Source organism: Dermacentor andersoni, chromosome 2 (genome assembly GCF_023375885.2).
Source record: "Dermacentor andersoni chromosome 2, qqDerAnde1_hic_scaffold, whole genome shotgun sequence".
In the NCBI taxonomy this organism is placed as follows: domain Eukaryota; kingdom Metazoa; phylum Arthropoda; class Arachnida; order Ixodida; family Ixodidae; genus Dermacentor; species Dermacentor andersoni.
In genome coordinates, this window is record NC_092815.1 from 230,542,750 (window position 1) to 230,564,195 (window position 21,446).

The 21,446-nt window shown below is 49.7% G+C and overlaps 1 protein-coding gene across 2 annotated transcripts in view; it reads left to right on the forward strand.

Annotated features, from left to right (window-relative positions):
- LOC129387050 (uncharacterized) overlaps positions 1-21,446 on the forward strand; it is a 110,700-nt gene that overhangs the window by 35,954 nt on the left and 53,300 nt on the right. The window contains exon 3 of one of the 2 annotated variants that reach the window (XM_055075748.2): positions 5,227-5,386. In XM_055075748.2, coding sequence (XP_054931723.1) covers positions 5,227-5,386 — 160 coding nt within the window. The remainder of the gene's footprint in view (positions 1-5,226; positions 5,387-21,446) is intronic. The other variant, XM_055075749.2, reaches the window with a different exon arrangement.

Below are 21,446 nucleotides of genomic sequence, written 5' to 3' on the forward strand. Positions count from 1 at the left end.
TAAATTTTGTTGAGTAGTGCGATGTCTCGATAGTTTTTTTTTTACTTCTACCCTTGCCGTAATGCTCCTAATGTACCTCAATAATAGGTACCCATCGTTAGTGCAGACTTATATCAAACAAATCCACATGGTGTGATGTCTGCATATGCCGTCGTGATTTTTCTGCCCATGAATACATGTGACATCGCCGAATAAGTGCTGTCAAAGTCGCCTCAAGAAGAGTAATTGCGAATTTATTGATGGAAACGCGTACACTAGTCGACGAAGTCACCAAACGCACGGGTTAGCAAAAGCGCGTGTTAGCGCTGTACCACCGATGCAATTCTGCTGCATACGTCGATGAACTGTGGTTCCCGCTGCAGTTGTTGCAATTTGAAATTCCCCAAGGGGGCTGCTTGGAAACGTACAAGGCTAAAGTCTGACTAACCTTTCAGTACTTTTTTTAAATTTTACTAGAGAAAGTTGCCACATGATATATTTAAAAGCAGAGCAGCGCCAGTCAAAGTAGATGAGCGCTGGCGGCAAGGCCGGGTTTAGTCCTCGGCGGCGTAAGCATAATAAGAAATAATTCAGTTGAGTACTAAATTCACATGCGAGAGGGGGCTACTTTGTGAAACAAACAAATCACTCGGCGTGTTAAGTCTACTCAGACAGCATCGAGGCGTGATGACTTCCGAATAGTGACGCGAACTTTTCTGCGAAAAATGGAACAAAAATACCATATGCAGCAACAATTAGCAATTTTCGCCCTGAACTACCTATTTTCTAAACACATTTCCCAAAAAACCACTATATCTAAGATGCCCTCGAGCGGAAAGAATAAAGTTGTTAAAAAAGCACTTGCTTGGTATCATTCTGATAAGACACAGCGTGATTTATACCCTTTACAAACGAAGCAGGGTGAAAACCTCGCAGCTCAAAAGAATCAACAAGAGTTATGCATGAAGTAACTAGCAACAGTTAAACGTGTGCAAAGCCACGCATGAAATAGATGTAAAAACATGAAGAGCGCAACAGCTGGTGCGAGGATTTACCGGGCCACATAAAAACAACAATTTCAGTTCTTGCAAGCTTCAGTAGCTTTAACATACAACACAATGCGTTGCCTAGCTTGCGCAACGCCGTAAAGAAGCGGAAAACAATATAAGCGGCAACCGGCATTCCGAACTTTAGCGAAATGCCTTTCAACCGCATGCTGCACTGCAGACGAACTTCGTCGCTTACGCGTCTATGATCGAGTGGAAAAAACACCGACGTGACAAAGGAAAGTATGAAAACAATAAATTTTCCGCCGAAGCGACGATTCATTGCTACCGTTGCTCCCGATGATGAGGCTTTGCGGGGAATGATTAGAACCGTATCGCCGGCACGTTTTCGCCGGTAATTTAGCCCCTTACCCTGCCACAATTCTTCTTCGACATTCCTTGAAACTTTTGGCATCCCACACTTGCGAAGGGTGTTGCCTATTTTGCTCTGAAAATGTGAATAATACAGAGGACTATCAACGCCGTAGCAAACTACGGCACGCGTCTGGCTTCTTTCCCGTGTGTTCTGCGCAAGGCCGCCACCAGTGGCGCGTTCATCCGCGCGCACTAGCCACCGTAGTGCTCCATAAACAAAGCAACAAAATCCCAATAAAGAAAGGCGTCAGGCAGGGAGATACGATCTCTCCAATGCTATTCAGAGCGTGTTTACAGGAGGTATTCAGAAACCTTAATTGGGAAGAATCGGGGATAACAGTTAATGGAGAATACCTCAGTAACTTGCGATTCGCTGATGATATTGCCTTGCTTAGTAACTCAGGGGACCAATTGCAATGTAAGCTCGCTGACCTGGAGAGGCAAAGCCGAAGGGTGGGTCTAAAAATTAATCTCCAGAAAACTAAAGTAATGTTTAACAATCTCGGAAGAGTACAGCAGTTTACGATAGGTAGCGAGGCACTGTAAGTGGTAAGGGAATACATCTACTTAGGGTAGGTAGTGACCGCGGATCCGGATCATGAGACTGAAATAATCAGAAGAATAAGAATGGGCTGGGGTGCGTTTGGCAGGCATTCTCAGGTCATGAACAGCAGGTTGCCATTACCCCTCAAGAGAAAAGTGTATAACAGCTGTGTCTTACCAGTACTCCCGTACGGGGCAGAGACCTGGCGGCTTACGAAAAGGGTTCTACTTAAATTGAGGACGATGCAACGAACTATGGAAAGAAGAATGATGGATGTAACCTTAAGGGATAAGAAAAGAGCAGATTGGGTGAGGGACGAAACGCGAGTTAATGACATCTTAGTTGAAATCAAGAAAAAGAAATGGGCATGGGCAGGACATATAATGAGGGGGGAAGATAACAGATGGTTATTAAGGGTTACGGACTGGATTCCAAGGGAAGGGAAGCGTAGGAGCGGGCGGCAGAAAGTTCGGTGGGCGGATGAGATTAAGAAGTTTGCAGGGACGACATGGCCACAATTAGTACATGGCCGGGGTAGTTGGAGAAGTATCGGAGAGGCCTTTGCCCTGCAGTGGGCGTAACCAGGCTGATGATGATGATGATGAAGAAGCATTTGGTCAGGCAAGAAGACGAGAACGACGTTCGGCTGGCTAGTTGATTTTCGAGAAGCACCCATCTTCTTACGGAGCCTCCAGTCGACACAAGGGACGCTATAACGTAAAGCTATTCCAATACGTTATATTGCAATTATGCAATCAGCCGTCCACGATTGCCCAAAAATGTTCCGGCCACCCCCACTTCGCCTGTCTTTCACGCGACGTCACAAAAACTGCGAAAACGCCCCTTATGAAATGATATGTGTACACTGATTATGCATGACTAGACTAAATCATGAAAAAATAATTGTTTCGTATTCGAGATCTTTTCCGCCATTAGCGCTCTGCAATTAGTCAAGCGTTTTCGAAGTGTGCGCGCTTTGCCTGTCTGACACGCGACGTCATAAAACCGCGACAACTCACCGCGTCAAAGTGACTTGCGCGCGTTAAAGATGCTATAATATGCCGTACAAAACACATTTTTTTGTAGAGCCGAGCACTGCCCCGTTCCGAAAGAAGTAGAAGTTGGCTCCCGCCGATCGCTCTGGAACTGGCAACTCGGACTGACGAATGTAGCAGCCTGATGTTTGGAATTTCTCTACATGCGTATTCCAGTCATTGCACCGGTAGATTATTAAGGTTGTTAACATCGCGCCCCTGTTTCAATAACAATATGTGCAACTTTGTCCCAAAACAGGCGGGTGAGCGCACGCAGAAAACGCATGTTTCCGAGCTGCCCCGACCGCGGCCTTTTCGCCAGCGATCATCAGATAGCCTGGGCATGGTTTTCTGATTTCTTACAGTAAAGAATAATATGTGTTTGCTTAAGTTTGGACAAAAGTGTTGCAATGGGGCGAGCTGCGTACCTGCGGTTTGATTCTCGAAGTAGAAAAATAAACTGGTGGTGCCCGCCTAATGTTGCACTTTTGATTTCGCTGCTATGGAAAGTGAAGTTGTTCAAACATGTCAGTCGAGTTTGCATTAGGCAGACCTAGCGGTGACTTCATGCTTTTGGGAGTTGAACATTCAGTTAAATTTTGTGCCAGAAGTGGCGGTAGCGTTGTGTTGTTGCTGCAAGTGCTGTTAGCTTAGCCGTCATTGCAGGTAACTGGCTATGCAGTGCTTGCGGTGTAGCTTGCTGAGCTCGCCTTTACAAAAAGCATGTGGACAAACGATCGTAAAGACGGGTACTCCTTGTGCAGCTGAGGCGAACGAAGTTTGCACAGTATCATGCCCTGCCTTCAAGTCTGTGTCACAGTTCTTGCATTTCACGACAGACCACGTCTTCCTCGGCTCTTCTACATTTTAAAGAAATGGTACTAATCGACTCCCTGGCCCTGTGAGCAATGTTGCTGGAGCAGCCTGCGCTGGCTGATGCACGCTTGCTCCCGATTGACTCAGTGGTGGCGTGCATGGGGCGGCCTCTGGTTCGCGATGCGCAGACTGTTCCCTGTAAAAGGTCTATAGGCCTAGAATGACAGTTACGCACCCGGAAAGTTTGTCGATTTTCATTTACCAGACGGCGCCATAGGACCTAGCTTTGACCAACGCTGTGCAATGCCGTGGTGCCATCAAACAGAAAGGCACTCAAACGAAAAAGAAGGTCAAAATCTACTCCAAAATACGCCTCAGCGCCTTCATTCTAGCCTAGAAGCGTCGAAACGAAATTCGTCATCTCAATAATAGCGACAAAACATATCAGTGCGAGATGAGACTGAGCGATGGATAATTTTCCCATTTATTTTTTGCTCTCACGAAGCAGACAAAGCAACGAGTACGGGGAGTTGTGGGTTAAGTTCCCACGGCCGCCGGGCACCCACTGTTTCAAATGGGCACAGGTGTGCTGCGGCCTGGCTTTCGGCTTCCTTCAGGGCTGATAGGCTTGGGAAAGGAGCCTGCGCCCTAAATTCGCGTCGAAACCCACGTAAGCCCAAAGAAAGGAGGTCTGGACAATTCCCATCGTGACAGATTCCCATGTGGCGCCCCAAGTGCACCTGTTGAGGTGGGGACGCCTTCCGGTTGGGGACAAACACGCCTTTCCAAGCGTTGAGGTCCCTGCCGAGCACCTGGCCGGGAGCGCGCTTGCACCTATTTTGTCGGCAGGTACCCGGCGGAAGCACTTGCCTCCCAGAGCCACGGCGGATGCTTTTCAACAAGGCCGTCTGTGGTTGCATAAGATGCGGCCAAAGACAACTCGGAAATCTCAATTACGTCCTCTTTCGGGACGTGAACCCCAACGAGAAGCAGAGCACCAGGACAGGGAACATCTCTGCCGATTAGAAAAAAACCGTTGCGTTTCTGGGGCCACCAGTGGCTCCCGCATGCGAGGCGGATGCTCTGCCGCTACGCCACCGCTCATTAGCATCGGCGGGCAGCTGGGCACTGCCATAATATTACGCAATCCCGGTAACGGGCGGGTGCAGTTGTAATCTCACCGAAGCTTGGCAAATGGCGGGTATTGAAGCTAGCGTACATAGCGGTATTGGTGAGACGGAAATACTTTCTAAAATTCTATATTGTGATCCTATGATTAAAAGTCAGAAACTAACAAAACTATTCTTGTGCGTACACTGGTATTGAGCTATATGGTAATTACGCAGCGTCAAAGCAAGCCTTCCTTTCATCGCAACACTTTAGCGACAGTGTGCTTACTTTGTCTACTTTGCATTTTCTTTTTCTCACTGAGAAGCAACTGCAGCACAGGGCGATACTGGAACCGGGAAAACGTGTGAACATACTGACGTGGCAAACTGCATTGTACGTGGCATAGGAGACTTTGTCGAGAAATTGCAGTCACCATCGTCGAAGCTGAAGCAGTTCCACGTCTCATATCTCGACATGTGCACGTGAGTACGCACCATACAGTGCAGTTTGCCTTACCAAGCACAATTGTGACCTTGAATAGTTGACTCAAGTAATTTCATTAAATTTTGTAATAAGTTACAAAGCTCCTAGTGCTGTGGCGCACGCTGCTGGAAGGCGACAAGGTTCTCCAATTTGTTAGAGCTAGCCTGCAAATGCTGTTGACGAAGGGGCGAAATGACATAATTTTATCGCCAAGTATTCATTAAAACTGACCGTATTCTATACATGGTACTCTGTCTGACAAGCACGATGTTTAAGAAGGTAGGCGTACTGTGCATTCGGCCTAGACATCCAACTGAAACAGGAAGGATACTTTAGTTGGTGGCTAGTATGAGCGGAGTACTTTAGGAGAAAGTGTACAGAAAGCGTAACTTCACTTCAAGTAGCTAACCTGTCTATAGAAAGCCGCTGGTTTCGAGCGGACAGAACTGAGCGCGTCGGGTTGAGAATATTTAGGTGAGGCGAGGGGTCTAAGCTATGGCCAATAGCAGTGTGGTCACGAGTAGGAGCATAACCAGTAGAAAGCCGAGATTGAAGCAAGCGGGTGCCGGCGCGGTTCGAAGGCGAACACTACTGGTGGCTGGGCCAGTGATAAGTAACACGGCCAACGCGACAGTAGAAAGAATTACGTAGATCTAAGGCACAATTGGAAATTATGTGAAGCGAAGCTTACGTGAAGCGGTAAAATAACACTCTAAAACTGTCCGTCTTCTACACCGCGTTTGGCCGCATAACGATTACACGGCTGCGCACCATGCCAGTAAGATTTGCGTCCATCGATGTACAGTCGCAATCTTTTTGAGCGTGAACACGGGAGCGCGTGGCTTTGATACTACCGCCGCAGTTAAGCGGCGCCTTACAATCTCTGTGCGCATGCGCGGCGAGAGTAGCTTTCCTTCGCGCGCATCACGTCATCGGAGCGCTCGCTTGTCGTCTGCTAGCTGTTTTTTGTTTCCTCGGCAGTGACCGAATTATCACTGTAAGCATAATCGAGATGCTTCCAATGTAAATGGTTTGTTCCTCATTGTTAGCGTTACGCTAAATACCTGGAAATCGTGACGTAATTTTTTTATTTCTTTTCTCCCGGGTTCCTTTAGTCACACAATGCAGAAAGCAAGCTAAAAACGCAAACGTCTGAACTTTTTTTCACAATATAATGAAAGACTTAGAAAAGCAATAGCTGTAAACTTGAATTAATCGCTGTTTCATTTTCTGTACTATTTTGTCTATTCCCTTTTGCAGCAGAAACTGCTGTCATTCTACACGGTAGGGAAGAGCCCAGGGCAGGCGCAAAGTTACTTGCTCTAAGATGCTCCCACTCTTGGCAAACAGCTTCCCACAGCTCGTCCTCAGTTGCCAAATGAATAGGGTGCCGCACCATGGCTGCTCTTATGCGGCCCCATACATTTTCGCACATGTTCATGTAGGCGCCCTTGGCCGGCCAGGAGACCAGATGGACCCTACTAGTTTCTAGGTGCTCTTTCACAATTTTCGCAGTGTGCACCGGCGCAAGGTCATGCTGAAACACAAAACCGGCATCTGGTAAAGCGGCGTGGGCCTAAGGACGAAGCACGTTGTCCAAGATTTCGCTGCAGTAGCGCTGCGAAGTAAGAGGGCGCTCGATGCGGTGTAGAAGCCCGGCAGCAAGTCTTGACAGTGCGCCCCACACGTTCACGCAGGTGCGTCCGCTGGCCGCGACTCCCTGCAGATTGGCTGGCTCGTAACAGCATCGAAAGTATATTGTCGCAGCACTGCTCGGCTGAGGCAGAGAAAGAAGAAGTAGAGTGTGCACGCGGGATCTCGCGGTACTCTGCGCCGGCTGGGCCTGGCCTGTATCTTCCCTCTCGGACCTCGTTTCACCGTTTCAACCTGTAAATAAACATCATTCGTAACATCTTTGGTGGACGTGCGGGGTAAATCTTGGACGATCCTGGACGACCCAGCTCTAGCAACTGTCCGACGGAGTAGACGCTTGGCCGGTTTACGACCACAAGCAGTGGACATGGCCGATTCCGGAGAAGGCAATGACGACCCCACCTGCGGCGGACCAGACAGCAATCAAGCAAGTCAGGCTGGCTACTGGACACCGCTGCGAGAGCCACCCACCTTTTCGGGGAAGGCCAACGAAGACGTCGACGACTGGCTCAAACACTACAACAGAGTGAGTCGCCACAACCACTGGAGCACTATACGAATCAACTCGATAACGCGGTTTTTTTTCTCGCTGGAACAGCGCTCCTCTGGCTTGAAAACCACGAGAGCGTTCTAACGAGCTGGGATAATTTTGTAGAAGAATTCACCAAGTTCTTCGGGGACCCAATCTCTAAGAAAAAGAAGGCTGAGCAGACACTTTCCCGACGAGCTCAATTACCTGGCGAAACGTGTACAACGTACATAGAGGCTGTTCTGAAATTATGCTGAATCGTCAGCGCTACCATGACAGACGAAGACAAAGTAGGCCATCTGCTTAAAGGAATCGCTGAAGATGTTTATAATTTTCTTATAACGAAGGAAGATCTTAGCACTCCGTCTGATCTGAAGAAACACTGCCGGGCGTTTGAAGCGCTGAAAATGAGAAGGATTGGGCCAAAGTTTGGACGATTGGACAATGTTACTACTATTGCAAGTGTGTCCGTCCCAACCCACGACGACATCTCCTCGGTGATTCGGCAAGTGGTTAAAGAAGAGCTTGGACGCCTTAAAGTTGTTGACGATGCTCATACGTGCCATCAGTGTGCATTTGATCATCGTTCTCGTGTGCCACCGTCCACCTGGGCACCTCAGAGTTTCCGAGAACCTCGCAGGACCTATGCTGATCGTACGGAGAGCAGCAACTTGCCACCGCAACCGACAAGTCTGAAATGCCGACAAGATGCACCACAACGATTTGTTCCGCGGGCTCTTCCCTCCTACAACCAGCCTGAGAGTACGTTGCTACCCATGACACCCATGTCACCGGTGTCACCCGCTACAAGCCGCGACTCCCGCATTTGCTACAGCTGCGGTGTGGCGGGACACATTGCTAGGTATTGCCACCGCCACCAGCAGCGTGCTCCACGGTTTAATTCCTACACACCCCGCGTGCCCGCTGACGAGCCCTGGCCATATCCCAGTTCCTTCCAGCGGCTGCAGCAGAGACGCGCGAACCGCAGTGACTCCCCCGTTTCCGACCGCAGCCTCACACCACCACCGACACGACAACGACGCTCTCCATCACCTCGTTGTCGCTCGTTATCACCGCCGCCGCTGGGTAACTAGCTGGTGCGACCGACGGGGGTGAGGCCGCAATATGTTCATCTTCATCAAGACCCCCTTGTGTAAAATTGTTTAAAAACAAAGTGTGTGTTTTAGTTGACAATGTGAGTGCTTTTGCTTTAGTTGACACTGGGGCGGCAGTTTCTGTTATGAGCCTGTCCTTCAAAAATCGTCTTGGACCAAAAGTTATCTTTTCTTGGGAGCGGAACGCTACCTTTCGTGGAGTTGGCGGGGAAATGTTACGCCCACTTGGGGTCTGTTCTGTTTCAGTTACGATAGGGGAGCAGACATTTAAAAGTGAATTTACTGTGCTTGCACGTACAACGCATGACATTATTTTAGGAATTGATTTCTTGCGTGAGTGGGGGGCAACTTTGGATTGTGGAAGTGACGCGATTTCTCTTCGCCGCGACGCGCGAACTTCAATGACAGGTAGCACCAGTGATGCCGCCGACGTTCTCTCCGTGTCACAAGATGTGTGTTTGCCGCCTAAGACTGCAATGTTTGTACCTGTCAATACTTCTCGCCCTCGTACAGGTTCTTGTTGTGGTTTAGCCGAGCCCAATTATAACAATGCGCTCAAGAAAAATGCGATAGTCCCTCGCTCCCTCGTTGTCACCACTGATGGTTGTACTCGTTTGTGGACAGTGAACGTTTCAACCCAATCCATAACATTGCCGCTAGGACTTAAACTGGCAAGTTTTGATGAAAAAGCCATTGTCAGCGTCAGAACGGTCGAAATCTCAACTGCCGAAAAAAAATCCAACCCCGATTCCAACCATCATAATTCTGCTGACTTTAAGCGCATGATTAACAAGTCGCTGTCTTCTAGTGAGCAGTGTCTGCTGGAAGCTGTGCTCACTCGCTACACCACAGTGTTTGATTTTGCTCAAGGCCAACGAGCGTCCCATACACCACCGGCGTCTCGTATGCAACACCGCATTCATACAGGGCAAGCAACGCCAATTCGTCAGAAGCCCTACCGCGTTTCACCTTCAGAGAGAAAAGTCATCGCCGAGCAGGTCGAAGAAATGTTACAGAAAGGAGTGATCCAGGAATCATGTAGCCCTTGGGCTGTTCCTGTAATCCTAGTCAAGAAAAAAGACAACTCATGGAGATTTTGTGTGGACTATCGCCGCCTAAACACCGTCACAAAGAAAGACGTGTACCCCCTACCACGAATAGATGACGCCGTCGACTGCCTCCACTCCGCGTCGTATTTCTCTTCTGTTGATTTGCGGCCAGGATATTGGCAAATTCCCATGCACCTCTCAGACAAGGAGAAGACAGCCTTCGTGACACCTGACGGTCTCTTTGAGTTCAACGTTATGCCCTTTGGCTTATGCAACGCTCCAGCGACATTCGAGCGATTTATGGATACCGTGCTCCGCGGACTCAAATGGGAAATTTGCATGTGCTATTTAGACGACGTCATTATCTACGGCCGGACATTTCACGAGCACAATCAGCGCCTGTCGATCGTTCTTGATTGCATCCAGCAAGCTGGCCTTATTTTAAACTCGAAGAAATGTCATTTCGGTGAGCGTCAAGCCCTCGTACTAGGCTTTCTGGTCAACAAAGACGGCATACGACCAGACCCTGAAAAGATAGCAGCGGTTCGCGACTTCCAACAGCCACAAACGGTGAAAGATCTGCGAAGCTTTTTGGGCCTTTGCTCATATTTCCGACGCTTTATCAAGAATTTCGCACAGCTTGCCTCTTCCCTCACGTCTCTCCTTCACAAAGACACCCCATACTTGTGGACTGCTGACTGCGAGTCGGCGTTTCAACAGCTGAAATTTTTGTTGACTTCTAGACCGGTACTGCGGCATTTCAATCCGGAGGCGTCAACTGAGCTGCACACTGACGCCAGCGGTGCGGGTGTTGGCGCTGTGCTTGTTCAACTCTGCGATGGCCATGAGCATGTCATTGCCTACGCTAGTCGGACACTTACAAAAGCGGAGACAAACTACACCGTTACTGAACTCGAGTGCTTAGCAGTCGTCTTCGCCATTCAGAAGTTCCGTCCGTATCTACATGGCCGGGCATTCACAATAGTGACTGACCATCATTCACTCTGTTGGCTGGTTGGGCTGCGTGACCCGTCTGGCCGGTTGGCCCGCTGGGCTTTGCGCCTTCAAGAGTACAGCTTTTCCGGTAACTACAAAAGCAGACGCTGTCACACGGATGCTGATTGCCTATCCCGTCTCCCTTCGCCGCACACTAAAGCTGAGGATGATGACTTCGACGACTACCTAGTTTCCATCTCTTCCGACTTTCCAGACCTGCGTACCTTCGAGAGCGAGCAACGTTGCGACCCTACATTGAAATCCCTACGGGCAGCTGCACGTGAGCCAGCAGGAACAACACCGTTTACTTTTCGTAATGGTTTGCTGTACAAAAAAAAAAATTACTCGGCTGATGGTCGCCATTGCTTCTAGTTGTGCCCAAAAACCTGCGCCCTGCTGTCCTTCGTTCCATGCATGACGATATCACGTCCGGGCACCTTGGCTTTACACGCACACTACACCGACTTAGACAGAGATTTTTCTGGCCCAAGCTCTGGAAAACAATGAAACAGTATGTCGCCAGCTGTACTGTTTGCCAGCGCCACAAGCTAACGACGACGGCCCCAGCAGGCTATTTACAACCAGTTAAGCCACCGACGTTACCCTTTGAAAAAGTCGGCATTAACTTGCTTGGCCCGCTCCCAAAGACGTCAGCTGGCTACCGCTGGATTATAGTATGCGTAGATTATCTTACTCGTAGATTATCTTATCTTACAGAGAGGTGCTTGGTCACTATAGAAAACAAAAAAAAAATATTCACAACCCCATGGGCGTCTAGACAGGTCCCAGGCGGTCGACCTGAGACGGTTGCAGACGGGCACTTTCACAAACCCCTACCACCTGCACCGCCTGTGGCCCGCGCTGCACCCGTCGCCCGGCTGCCCGTGGTGCGAGCGCGAACGGGCCGATATGGCCCATGTGCTTTGGGAATGCCAACGCCACGTGGAACAAGGACAAAGAGGAAGGGGGAATAAAACAGCAGAACCCTCTGAAGCGGGGCGCCTCGCTGAGAGATGGCAAGCCGCCCTCCTCAGCGAGGCACCCGAAGACCAGGAGTGGGCCGTCCAGCGGGCCAGGGCCGTTGCCGAGGATCTCGAAAGATCTTCCTCGGGCGATGGACCCCTGGCAGCCTAGCACCGCGCACCTACATCAACAACCGTTGGACAAATAAAGTTTATTCCTATCCTATCCTATCCTATCTTACTCGCTACACGGAAACGGCGGCACTTCCATCTGCCACTGCAACAGATGTCTCTTCATTTTTGTTGCATCACGTCATACTCCGTCATGGCGCTCCCCGTGTTGTCATCAGTGACCGTGGACGGCAATTCACCGCCGACATCGTTGAAGAACTTTTACGGCTTTGTGGTTCTGCATATCGTCATTCCACTCCTTACCACCCGCAAACCAATGGCCTCACGGAGTGGACGAATCGAATCCTTACCAACATGTTATCAATGTATGTCGCTGCTGACCACAAGAATTGGGACGCCGTCTTACCTTTTGTAACGTACGCGTGCAATAGTGCCAAGCACAAAATTACTGGATATACGCCATTCTTTTTGCTGTACGCACGCACTCCCCAGAGCTCTCTGGACATTATTCTACCTTTATCGTGTCAAGAAGATCCTTCCATTGCCCAAACTCTGTGTCCTGCTGAAGAGGCACATCGACTGGCGCATCTTAGGATGTTGTCCTCACAAGGCAACAGCAAGATTCACTACGATGCGTAGCATATCCCCGTCATCTTTACTTCCGCTGAATATGTTTGGTTGTGGACACCTGTTCGCAAAAAGGGATTGTACCGCAAGTTTCTCGCCGCTTTCACCGGACCATTCGTTATACTGAGCCGCTTGAGTGATGTGAACTATGTCGTCGCCAAAGTGACGGCAAGTAATCGGCGTTCCCGGGCGACGCAAGTTGTTCACGTGGCCAGACTCAAGCAGTGCCATCACAGGTCCCTTTAACTCGCTCAGCGAGCTTCGTCTGCCCCCGGGGAAAATGTCGCAGCACTGCGCGGCTGAGGCAGAGAAAGAAGAAGTAGAGTGTGCGCGCGTGATCTCGCGGTACTCTGCGCCGGCTGGGCCTGGCCTGTAGCTTCCCTCTCGGACCTCGTTTCACCGTTTCACCCTGTAAATAAACATCATTCGTAACAATATTAAATTTAGTTCTTCACACAAAATCAAATCCGTAGAGAAAGTTTTCTTACCGTGTCCCTCTTGAGTGCCACAGCTGCGCGCACTGGTTTTGACGTGTTGAAAAAGTCGACTCCTCCGAGAAGATTACTCGGCCCCAGTCATCGGAAGTCCACAAGGCGTGAGCTTCGGCAAATTGCAGTCGTGACGCCTTGTTCGAAGCGCTGAGAACAGGCTTTTATGCAGCCGCATAACTTCGCAATCCAGCGCACCTGAGTGGTCGCCGTAGGGTAAGAACTGAAGCGGCCCCATCGAGCAGCTCCCGCACTTCCCTCGCGGACTGAAAGGGATTCTCCACTACTGAAGCTACATTAGCGCGTCTCCTTCATCTGTCGCTACCATTTCCCGACGCCCATGTGGGGAGTCAGAAATGCGGCCTTCCTTCCTGAATGCTTGGATGATCCTATTGATAGTCTTCAGGGGCTTGTGCACCAATGCGCCGATGAAGCGCTGAAAATATTCCTTCAGTGAAAGTTTTACTATTTTCGACCTCTCGTCTTCAGGAACACGGGACATGCTGAGGTTAAGCAGCTGCTCTGATAAACGTGGTAATGGGAACAAATACATACCTTCCTCGAACACTGGGGTGGTCACTGCCTACAAGTATAGGAACGTCGGCAAAAGATAACAGTTTCAAGTTTATTCATGCATCGTGTGGAATGTAATTTCAACTTCAACATTGTTACCGCTCTTGCAGTGCACGGCTCCCTTGTCGCGGTGTGCGTGTAGCAGACGACACGCGCGTGCTTGCGTGACGCAATGCGCGCGAAGGTAGAATTCTCACACGCCAGACGCACTGCGCATGCGCACTGCTTCTCGTTGTCGCCGCTAAACTGCGCTGGCAGTACGGAAAGCCACGCGCTCCCTTGTTCACCGTCAAAAAGATCGCGACTGTACCTAATTCTTCTGGCAGAGAACTGTATAATTTCTATTGCCCCAAGAATTGGGTTTAACCATGTACCTAATCCTTTTCTTTTTAAGAGTTTTGTGTATCTATATATCTATTGTTTTTCCCGAGCTGTTTCATGTGCGAAGCAAATTGTTTAAGCGAGATCTATGTAATACAAGCCATTACACTCTATCCTTTCTCCATTTTCGTTGTTCCTCTTTCCTTTCTTATTCTTTTTTTTTTCTCGCTCCTTGCTGTCTGCTGCCTTTTGGACCTTCTGGTTATTAGGACCAGTCAAGTTGCTTTTGTAGCAACTTTTTTCCTAATGCCTTGGCACATTGTGCCACTTGTTTTTGTGAATAAAGGTATTATTATTATTTATTATTATTATTAATACGCGGAGACCCCCGTCATGCTACACACGTGACTCCGCAACCGCGGATCATAAAGTCTCCGGAATCTGCCGACTCATCGCTATGCTGGCTTATTCTTAAGAAACAGTGACTACGCGAGACGCAGAGGGCAAGAAGTAGACACAACGAACCGCAACCATGGCCTCGTGGCAGATTGTCCACCTCACTTGTAGGAGGACGTGGGTCCGAAACTACACTGCCGCAGGCTACCTACTGGTAACTCAAACAGACACAGGTATCCCCGGGCCGGACGGCCGGCCTACTTTAGTGGTGTATTGTGCTGAGGAAAAGCATGTGCCATGCAAATTCCGTCGAATTCTGAGGGCACAACATGGCGATCACAGCGTAGTCCTAGTGGTTGGGCAGACGGCTCTTAAGATAGAGCTACATGGTTGAAATCCCGGTGCCGTAGGTCACCCACCGATTTTCAATGCGTTAGCATTCTTTCGATACTTCAAGCACTTTCCGAAAAAAAAAAATATATATATATATATATATATATATATATATATATATATTGTCACATGGTCGTGAAGTCAAAGAACACAATAGCAATACTGCGAAAGGCAAAACTAGCTTTTATTGGGCAACCTGTGCCCGCAAACAGGCTACACTTAAAGCACAACGAGAGCGGCGAACAGGGTCGGCGATCGTCGAAAATCTGATCAGCGGGTCTAGCGCGTCGGCTTTTATACAGCAGTCATCGACTGTTCCAGACTAATCGTTGGGACCCGCGTGCCTTCCACAAAGTTCTACACCATTCGTGTCACGCGATGAATTAAGACAACACAAGGTTCGGCGACAACAGACAGCGGATAGAAGCATCGATAACTTTCCAGAAACTTCGGATACATGCAGGCGCGTCCCGCGCAGTGCGATAAGATTTGTTAGGCGGCGAAACGTGGTCGCCCGATAAATTTAAGTACACGTGTCAATACCCCCCTCTTAAAAAGCATCAACCCGTTGCTGCAAACAAACGAAAGTAATAAAGAAAAGCACTCGTAGCAAAGAAAACAACAAAATAAGGCAGTTCGTCAGCGTCCGTAAAACGGTTTAAGGCGCACCACGTGGACCACTTCAGATCGTGCGCGGCGCCGCTGTCAATGCGAAATACCGTCTGGCACGACCTCATAGTCCAGTGCGCCAATACGTCGGATGACCTTGTAGGGTCTGAAATAGCGTCGCAATAGTTTCTCACTCAGTCCTCGTCGGCGTATCGGGGTCCATACCCAAACACGGTCGCCGGGCTGGTACTCGACGAAGCGTCGTCGGAGGTTGTAGTGTCGGCTGTCTGTGCGCTGCTTGGTCTTGATCCGTAGGCGGGCGACGTGTCAGGCTTCTTCGGCGCGCTGGAGATAGGTGGCGACGTCAAGGTTCTCCTCGTCAGTGACGTGCGGCAGCATGGCGTCGAGCGTCGTCGTCGGGTTCCTGCCGTAGACCAGCTTGAACGGCGTGATCTGTGTTGTTTCTTGCACCGCCGTGTTGTAAGCGAATGTTACGTACGGCAGGACGGCATCCCAGGTCTTGTGTTCGACGTCGACGTACATTGCTAGCATGTCGGCGAGGGTCTTGTTCAGGCGCTCCGTGAGACCATTCGTCTGCGGATGGTAGGCAGTTGTCCTCCTGTGGCTTGTCTGGCTGTACTGCAGAATGGCTTGGGTGAGCTCTGCTGCAAAAGCCGTTCCTCTGCCGGTGATGAGGACTTCTGGGGCACCATGTCGCAGCATGATGTGCTCGAGGAAAAATTTCGCCACTTCGGCTGCGCTGCCTTTTGGTAGAGCTTTAGTTTCAGCAAAGCGGGTAAGGTAGTCCGTCGCCACGACGATCCACTTATTCCCGGATGTTGACGTCGGAAACGGCCCCAACAAATCCATCCCAATCTGCTGGAATGGTCGGCGAGGAGGTTCGATCGGCTGTAGTAATCCTGCTGGCCTTTTCGGTGGTGTCTTGCGTCACTGACAGTCTCGGAATGTCTTGACGTCTTGACGGAATGTCTAATACCTTTCCTGTATCCTTGACAGCGTCCGGGAGAAGCCGAGGTGCCCAGCGGTTGGATCGTCGTGTAGGGCGTGCAGTACTTCTGGACGCAGCGGTGACGGTACAACAAGAACGTAGCTGGCGCTGACTGGTGAGAAGTTCTTCACGAGCAGGTTGTTTTGTAGCGTGAACGAAGGCAACCCGCGCTTAAATGCCCTAGGGACAACGTCGGTGTTCCCTTCCAAGTATTCGACGAGGCCTTTTAGCTCCGGGTCTGCTCGCTGCTGTTTAGTGAAGTCTTTCGCGCTTATTATTCCAAGGAAGGCGTCGTCGTCCTCGTCGTCTTCATCGTCTAGCCGCAGGGGATCGATGGGGGCGCGTGATAAGCAGTCGGCGTCAGACTGTTTTCTTCCGGACTTGTATATTACGGTGACGTCATATTCTTGCAGTCTGAGGCTCCACCGCGCCAGCCGTCCTGAAGGGTCCTTTAAGTTAGCTAGCCAATACAACGCGTGATGGTTGCTGACGACTTTGAATGGCCTGCCATAGAGGTAAGGGCGGAATTTTGCTGTAGCCCAAATGATGGCGAGGCATTCCTTTTCAGTCGTAGAATAATTACCTTCCGCTTTTGACAGCGGCCGGCGCATAAGATATCCCCGTTCAAGTCCGTCTTTCCTCTGGACTAGGACGGCACCGAGGCCTAGGCTACTGGCCTCAGTGTGGATTTCAGTATCGGCGTCCTCGTCGAAGTGTGCAAGTACCGGCGGCGACTGCATGCGCCGTTTGAGTTCTTGAAATGCGTCGGCCTGCGGCGTTTCCCACTTGAACTCGACATCACATTTCGTTAGATGTGTTAGCGGCTCCGCGATGCGTGAAAAGTCCTTGACAAAGCGCCTATAGTAGGCACACATGCCAAGGAATCTGCGCACTGCTTTCTTGTCGAATGGCTGCGGGAACTTGGCGATGGCAGCGGTCTTCTGCGGGTCGGGGCGTACTCCTGATTTGCTGATGACGTGGCCTAGGTACAGAAGCTCATTGTAAGCGAAGCGACACTTTTCCGGTTTCAGGGTGAGCCCTGATGAATTGACGGCCTCTAATACTGTCGCAAGCCGCTTAAGGTGATCGTCAAAATTTCCGGCGAAGACGACGACGTCATCCAAGTAAACAAGACAGGTCTGCCACTTCAATCCTGCTAAAAGCGTGTCCATCACGCGCTGGTACGTTGCAGGTGCCGAGAACAGTCCCAATGGCATATCCTTGAACTCATTGAGGCCGCCTGGCGTGATGAAGGCGGTCTTTTCGCGATCCCTTTCGTCGACTTATATTTGCCAGTAGCCAGACTTGACGTTCATCGTTGAGAAGTATTTAGCATTGCAGAGCCGATCCAATGCGTCATCCGTCCGTGGGAGCGGGTATACGTCTTTCTTCGTGATTTTGTTCAGTCGACGATAATAGACGCAGAAACGTAGCGTTCCATCCTTTTTCTTCACTAAAACAACTGGAGACGCCCACGGGCTTTTCGATGGCTGGATGATGTCGTCGCGCAGCATTTCGTCGACTTCTTGACTTATAGCTTCGCGTTCTCGCGTCGATACTCGGTAAGGGCTCTGGCGGAGTGGTCGAGCGCACTCTTCGGCTATTATGCGATGCTGTGCGACTGGTGTTTGTTGGATCCTTGACGACGTCGAAAAGCAGTCTTTGGATCGTCGAAGCAGACTTCTGGGCCGTTGCTGCTTAATAACTGGGAGACTTGGATTTATGTCGAAGTCTGGCTCGGGAACTACGGTCGTCGGGGTAGATGCGACAGAATCCGAGGGGAGAAACGCATCGCTGGTTTCCTGAATTTCCTCGATGCATGCGATCGTCGTGCCCTTGTCGATGTGCTTGAACTCCTGGCTGAAGTTTGTCAGCAACACTTTCGTGTTTCCTCCGTATAGTTTTTACGAGTTGGTGTGTCATTACTTTTTAGGCTTGTAGCGCAGCTCAGAACGAGCAAAAATGAAGGTGCAAGGGTAATGAAAAGGAATGGAGAACAGGGTGAGCGCTAGTAGCAAGAAAGAAGCCCGTTGAACTAGAAATGAAGGTCAGCAGCTTGGCAGTTTGTACGAGTTGGTGTGTCATGACTATTTCGGCTCGTAGCGCAGCTCGGAACAAGCAAAAAGGAAGGTGGAAGGGGTAATGAAAAGGAACGGACAACAGGGTGAGCGCTCAGCCTGTTCTCCGTTCCTTTTCATTACCCCTTCCACCTTTCTTTTTGCTTGTTCCGAGTGGCGCTAGAAGCCTAAAAAAGGCTGTCGTTGACTGCGATGGACGTTAAGTCACAAAACGGGCGTACCCATTTAAAGAAAGAAATTCTTTAACGAAGAAGCGGTCACCACGTGTGAAAGCGATATGGGACTGGAAGCAGCATTCTACGCAGTGCACGCATTTTTTTTCGTTTCTTTTCGCACCTATGAAGAAACATGATTGAGGGGCGAGGCTGACAGTGGGATGAAAGACGGATATAAAAACCAAGCTGCCTCCGGTCACTCGCATTCCGCCACAGCCACCGACAGCCTGTTCAACGGATCTCTGTGTGCGGAGCAGCTTTTGCTGATTCATCCAACTTACATTTGAGGGCACTAAAAGGACGGCGCGTTAGCCGGAAGTCCCGCGGTATTTCATTTTAAATTTCGCGCATTTTAAAGAAAGGCTGTAAAAAAATTAAACAAGGTAGTAATCTTAGCATACATGAAATAATCCAGTATTTCACAACAAGCGCCAGACATTCTGTATTCAAGATATTTCAATGGAGGTAACATATACAAAGTTAATTAAGCAAACTCTGTTAATTAACCAGCTTGGCGGATTCAAAGAAATATGATACCGTGCTCCTTGCGGCTCAGAACAATGCCGCGGCAATTCTACACACGTAGCCTTTATTTTTTGTTAAACTTGGCCCAAGTTAGCTGAAATACTCTCTCTCTCTCTCTCCATATATATATATATATATATATATATATATATATATATATATATATTGTGAAGAAGAAGCCAAGCCGCATCGCCAACGCGCGGCTTGGCTCGGCTTGCGATGTTGATTGCTGGCGTCTTTTTGGACAGTGCTTCGGGCTGTCTCGCCGTTCCCGATCGCTGCGCCTTTGCATGAGGAGCCCGTCCATAAACCTCTTCTCAATTTATACGTATGTGTGTATATATATATATATATATATATATATATATATATATATATATATATATATATATATATATATATATATTGTCACTGTTTTTTCACTCGCGCGCTACTTCAGCGTCGTTCCCATCGCCTGGCACATACCCGCGGTGACCATATAGGATGTGACATTTATATACATATATATTGTGACGCAGCACTTACCACGACGCTTATTCCGCGTCGATGATGCGGCAAACCGACACGCCCACAGCACGGATCACACTAAAGAGCAAGCCCCACAAGCGATGATGAAGGAGAACCCGATGTGAACCCCACATGATGATGATCATGTACAGATGACAAAGAATAGCTTACAAATGCCCACACTAATGTCCCCTCGTATGAGAGCGGCCATCCTGGCCGCAATTCAAAGGGGCAGCGAACGCCTCGTGAAAGGCTTCATACGGGAAACGTGGACAACCTCAGCAGCGCGGCAGCGGCGATCATGTGGAAGAATAACTCGTGCCACGCGATAGTAACCGGAGAGGTCTGCTCCAAACTTTGTAGGGGCCGATAAACCGAAGCTGAAGCTTGTCACACAAGCCAGGAGTACGAACTGGTGCCCAGAGTAGCACTTCCTCGCCAGGACGGAAGCACACGACGCGATGAGAGGCGTCGTAATGCTGCTTGCGGTCCTGTTGCCTTGCTTCGGTGTTGATGCGGGCGAGCTGGCGACAACGCAGGATGCGGGACACATATTCTTCACAGGAGGATGGACATCGATTGACAGTTGGCATGAAGAAAGAGACGTCAAGAGAGGAAGAGGGTGAACGACCAAAGACAAGATAGAATGGCGAGTATCCGGTCGTGCGTTGAACAGCGGTATTATAGGCAAAAGTCCCAAATGGCAAAATTGCGTCCCAGTTTCTGTGATCTGATTCCAGGTACATGGCTAGCATGTCTGACAGCGTGCGATGAAATCGCTCTGTTATGCCTTTGGTTTGCGGATGGTAACTGGAGGTAGTCGTGTTGGTGGTTCCGGAGGCTCTGAGTGCTTCGTCTACTAGTTGCGATAGGAATGCTTTTCCACGGTCGCTCAGGAGGACGCGAGGAGCACCGTGGCGCAGTATTAAGGCTTGAAGTATGAATGCAACAACTTCAGAGGCTGAGGATAAACTCACACAAGCTGTTTCGGCGTAGCGTGTCAAGTGGCCAACGGCTGTCACAATCCATCGTTTACCGGTGAGAGTCACAGGAAGAGGACCATGCAGGTTAATGCCAACGACTTCAAATGGTGGCGACGGACATGAAACCGGTTGCAGTTGTCCGCTTGGAGCTGATGTAGGGAGCTTTCGATGCTGACATAGGGCGCAGGAAGCGACCTACTTCGCTACACTGGCGGACAAGCCAGGCCACTAGAAGCGACCTTTGATTCAGTCATAGGTTTTCTGAAAACCAAGGTGACCAGCAGTCATGTCGTCGTGAGAAGCCTGCAGGACATGAACACGTAGAGAGCGTGGCAGGACAGGAACCCAGCGTTGACCGTCAGGGTGATAGACATGAAGGTACAGGACGCGGTTGTCAATCTTAAATTGCGTCAGCTGTCGACGAAGGCGGACGTTAGGCGGGCGCGAAGCTCCTTGAAGCCGGTCTGTGATGCGCCGACAGTAAGAGTCGGCAAGTTGATGAGATTGGAAGAATCTGTTGTCGTGTGAAGGCATCTCGTCGACAGTGGCCAACAAGAAAGCATGTGAAGATGGATCGTGCGAAAGCTTGTCATGGCTGGTAGTTGGAGTTGGTTGGTGGTAGTTGGAGCACTGTGTCGTAGGAAGCGGACAGCGAGAAAGCGCGTCTGCATCTTGGTGTTTTTTTCCGCACTTGTAGGTAATGGTAAAGTCGTATTCTTGCAGACGAAGAATCCACCGACCAAGCCGTCCAGACAAGTTGTTCAGCATTTAAAGCCAGCATAATGCACGATGGTCTGTAACGATGGTAAAACGGCGGCCGTTAAGATAAGGTCGAGACTTCTACACAGACCAAATGATAGATAGGCATTCCTGCTCCGTGATGGTGTGATTCTTTTCGG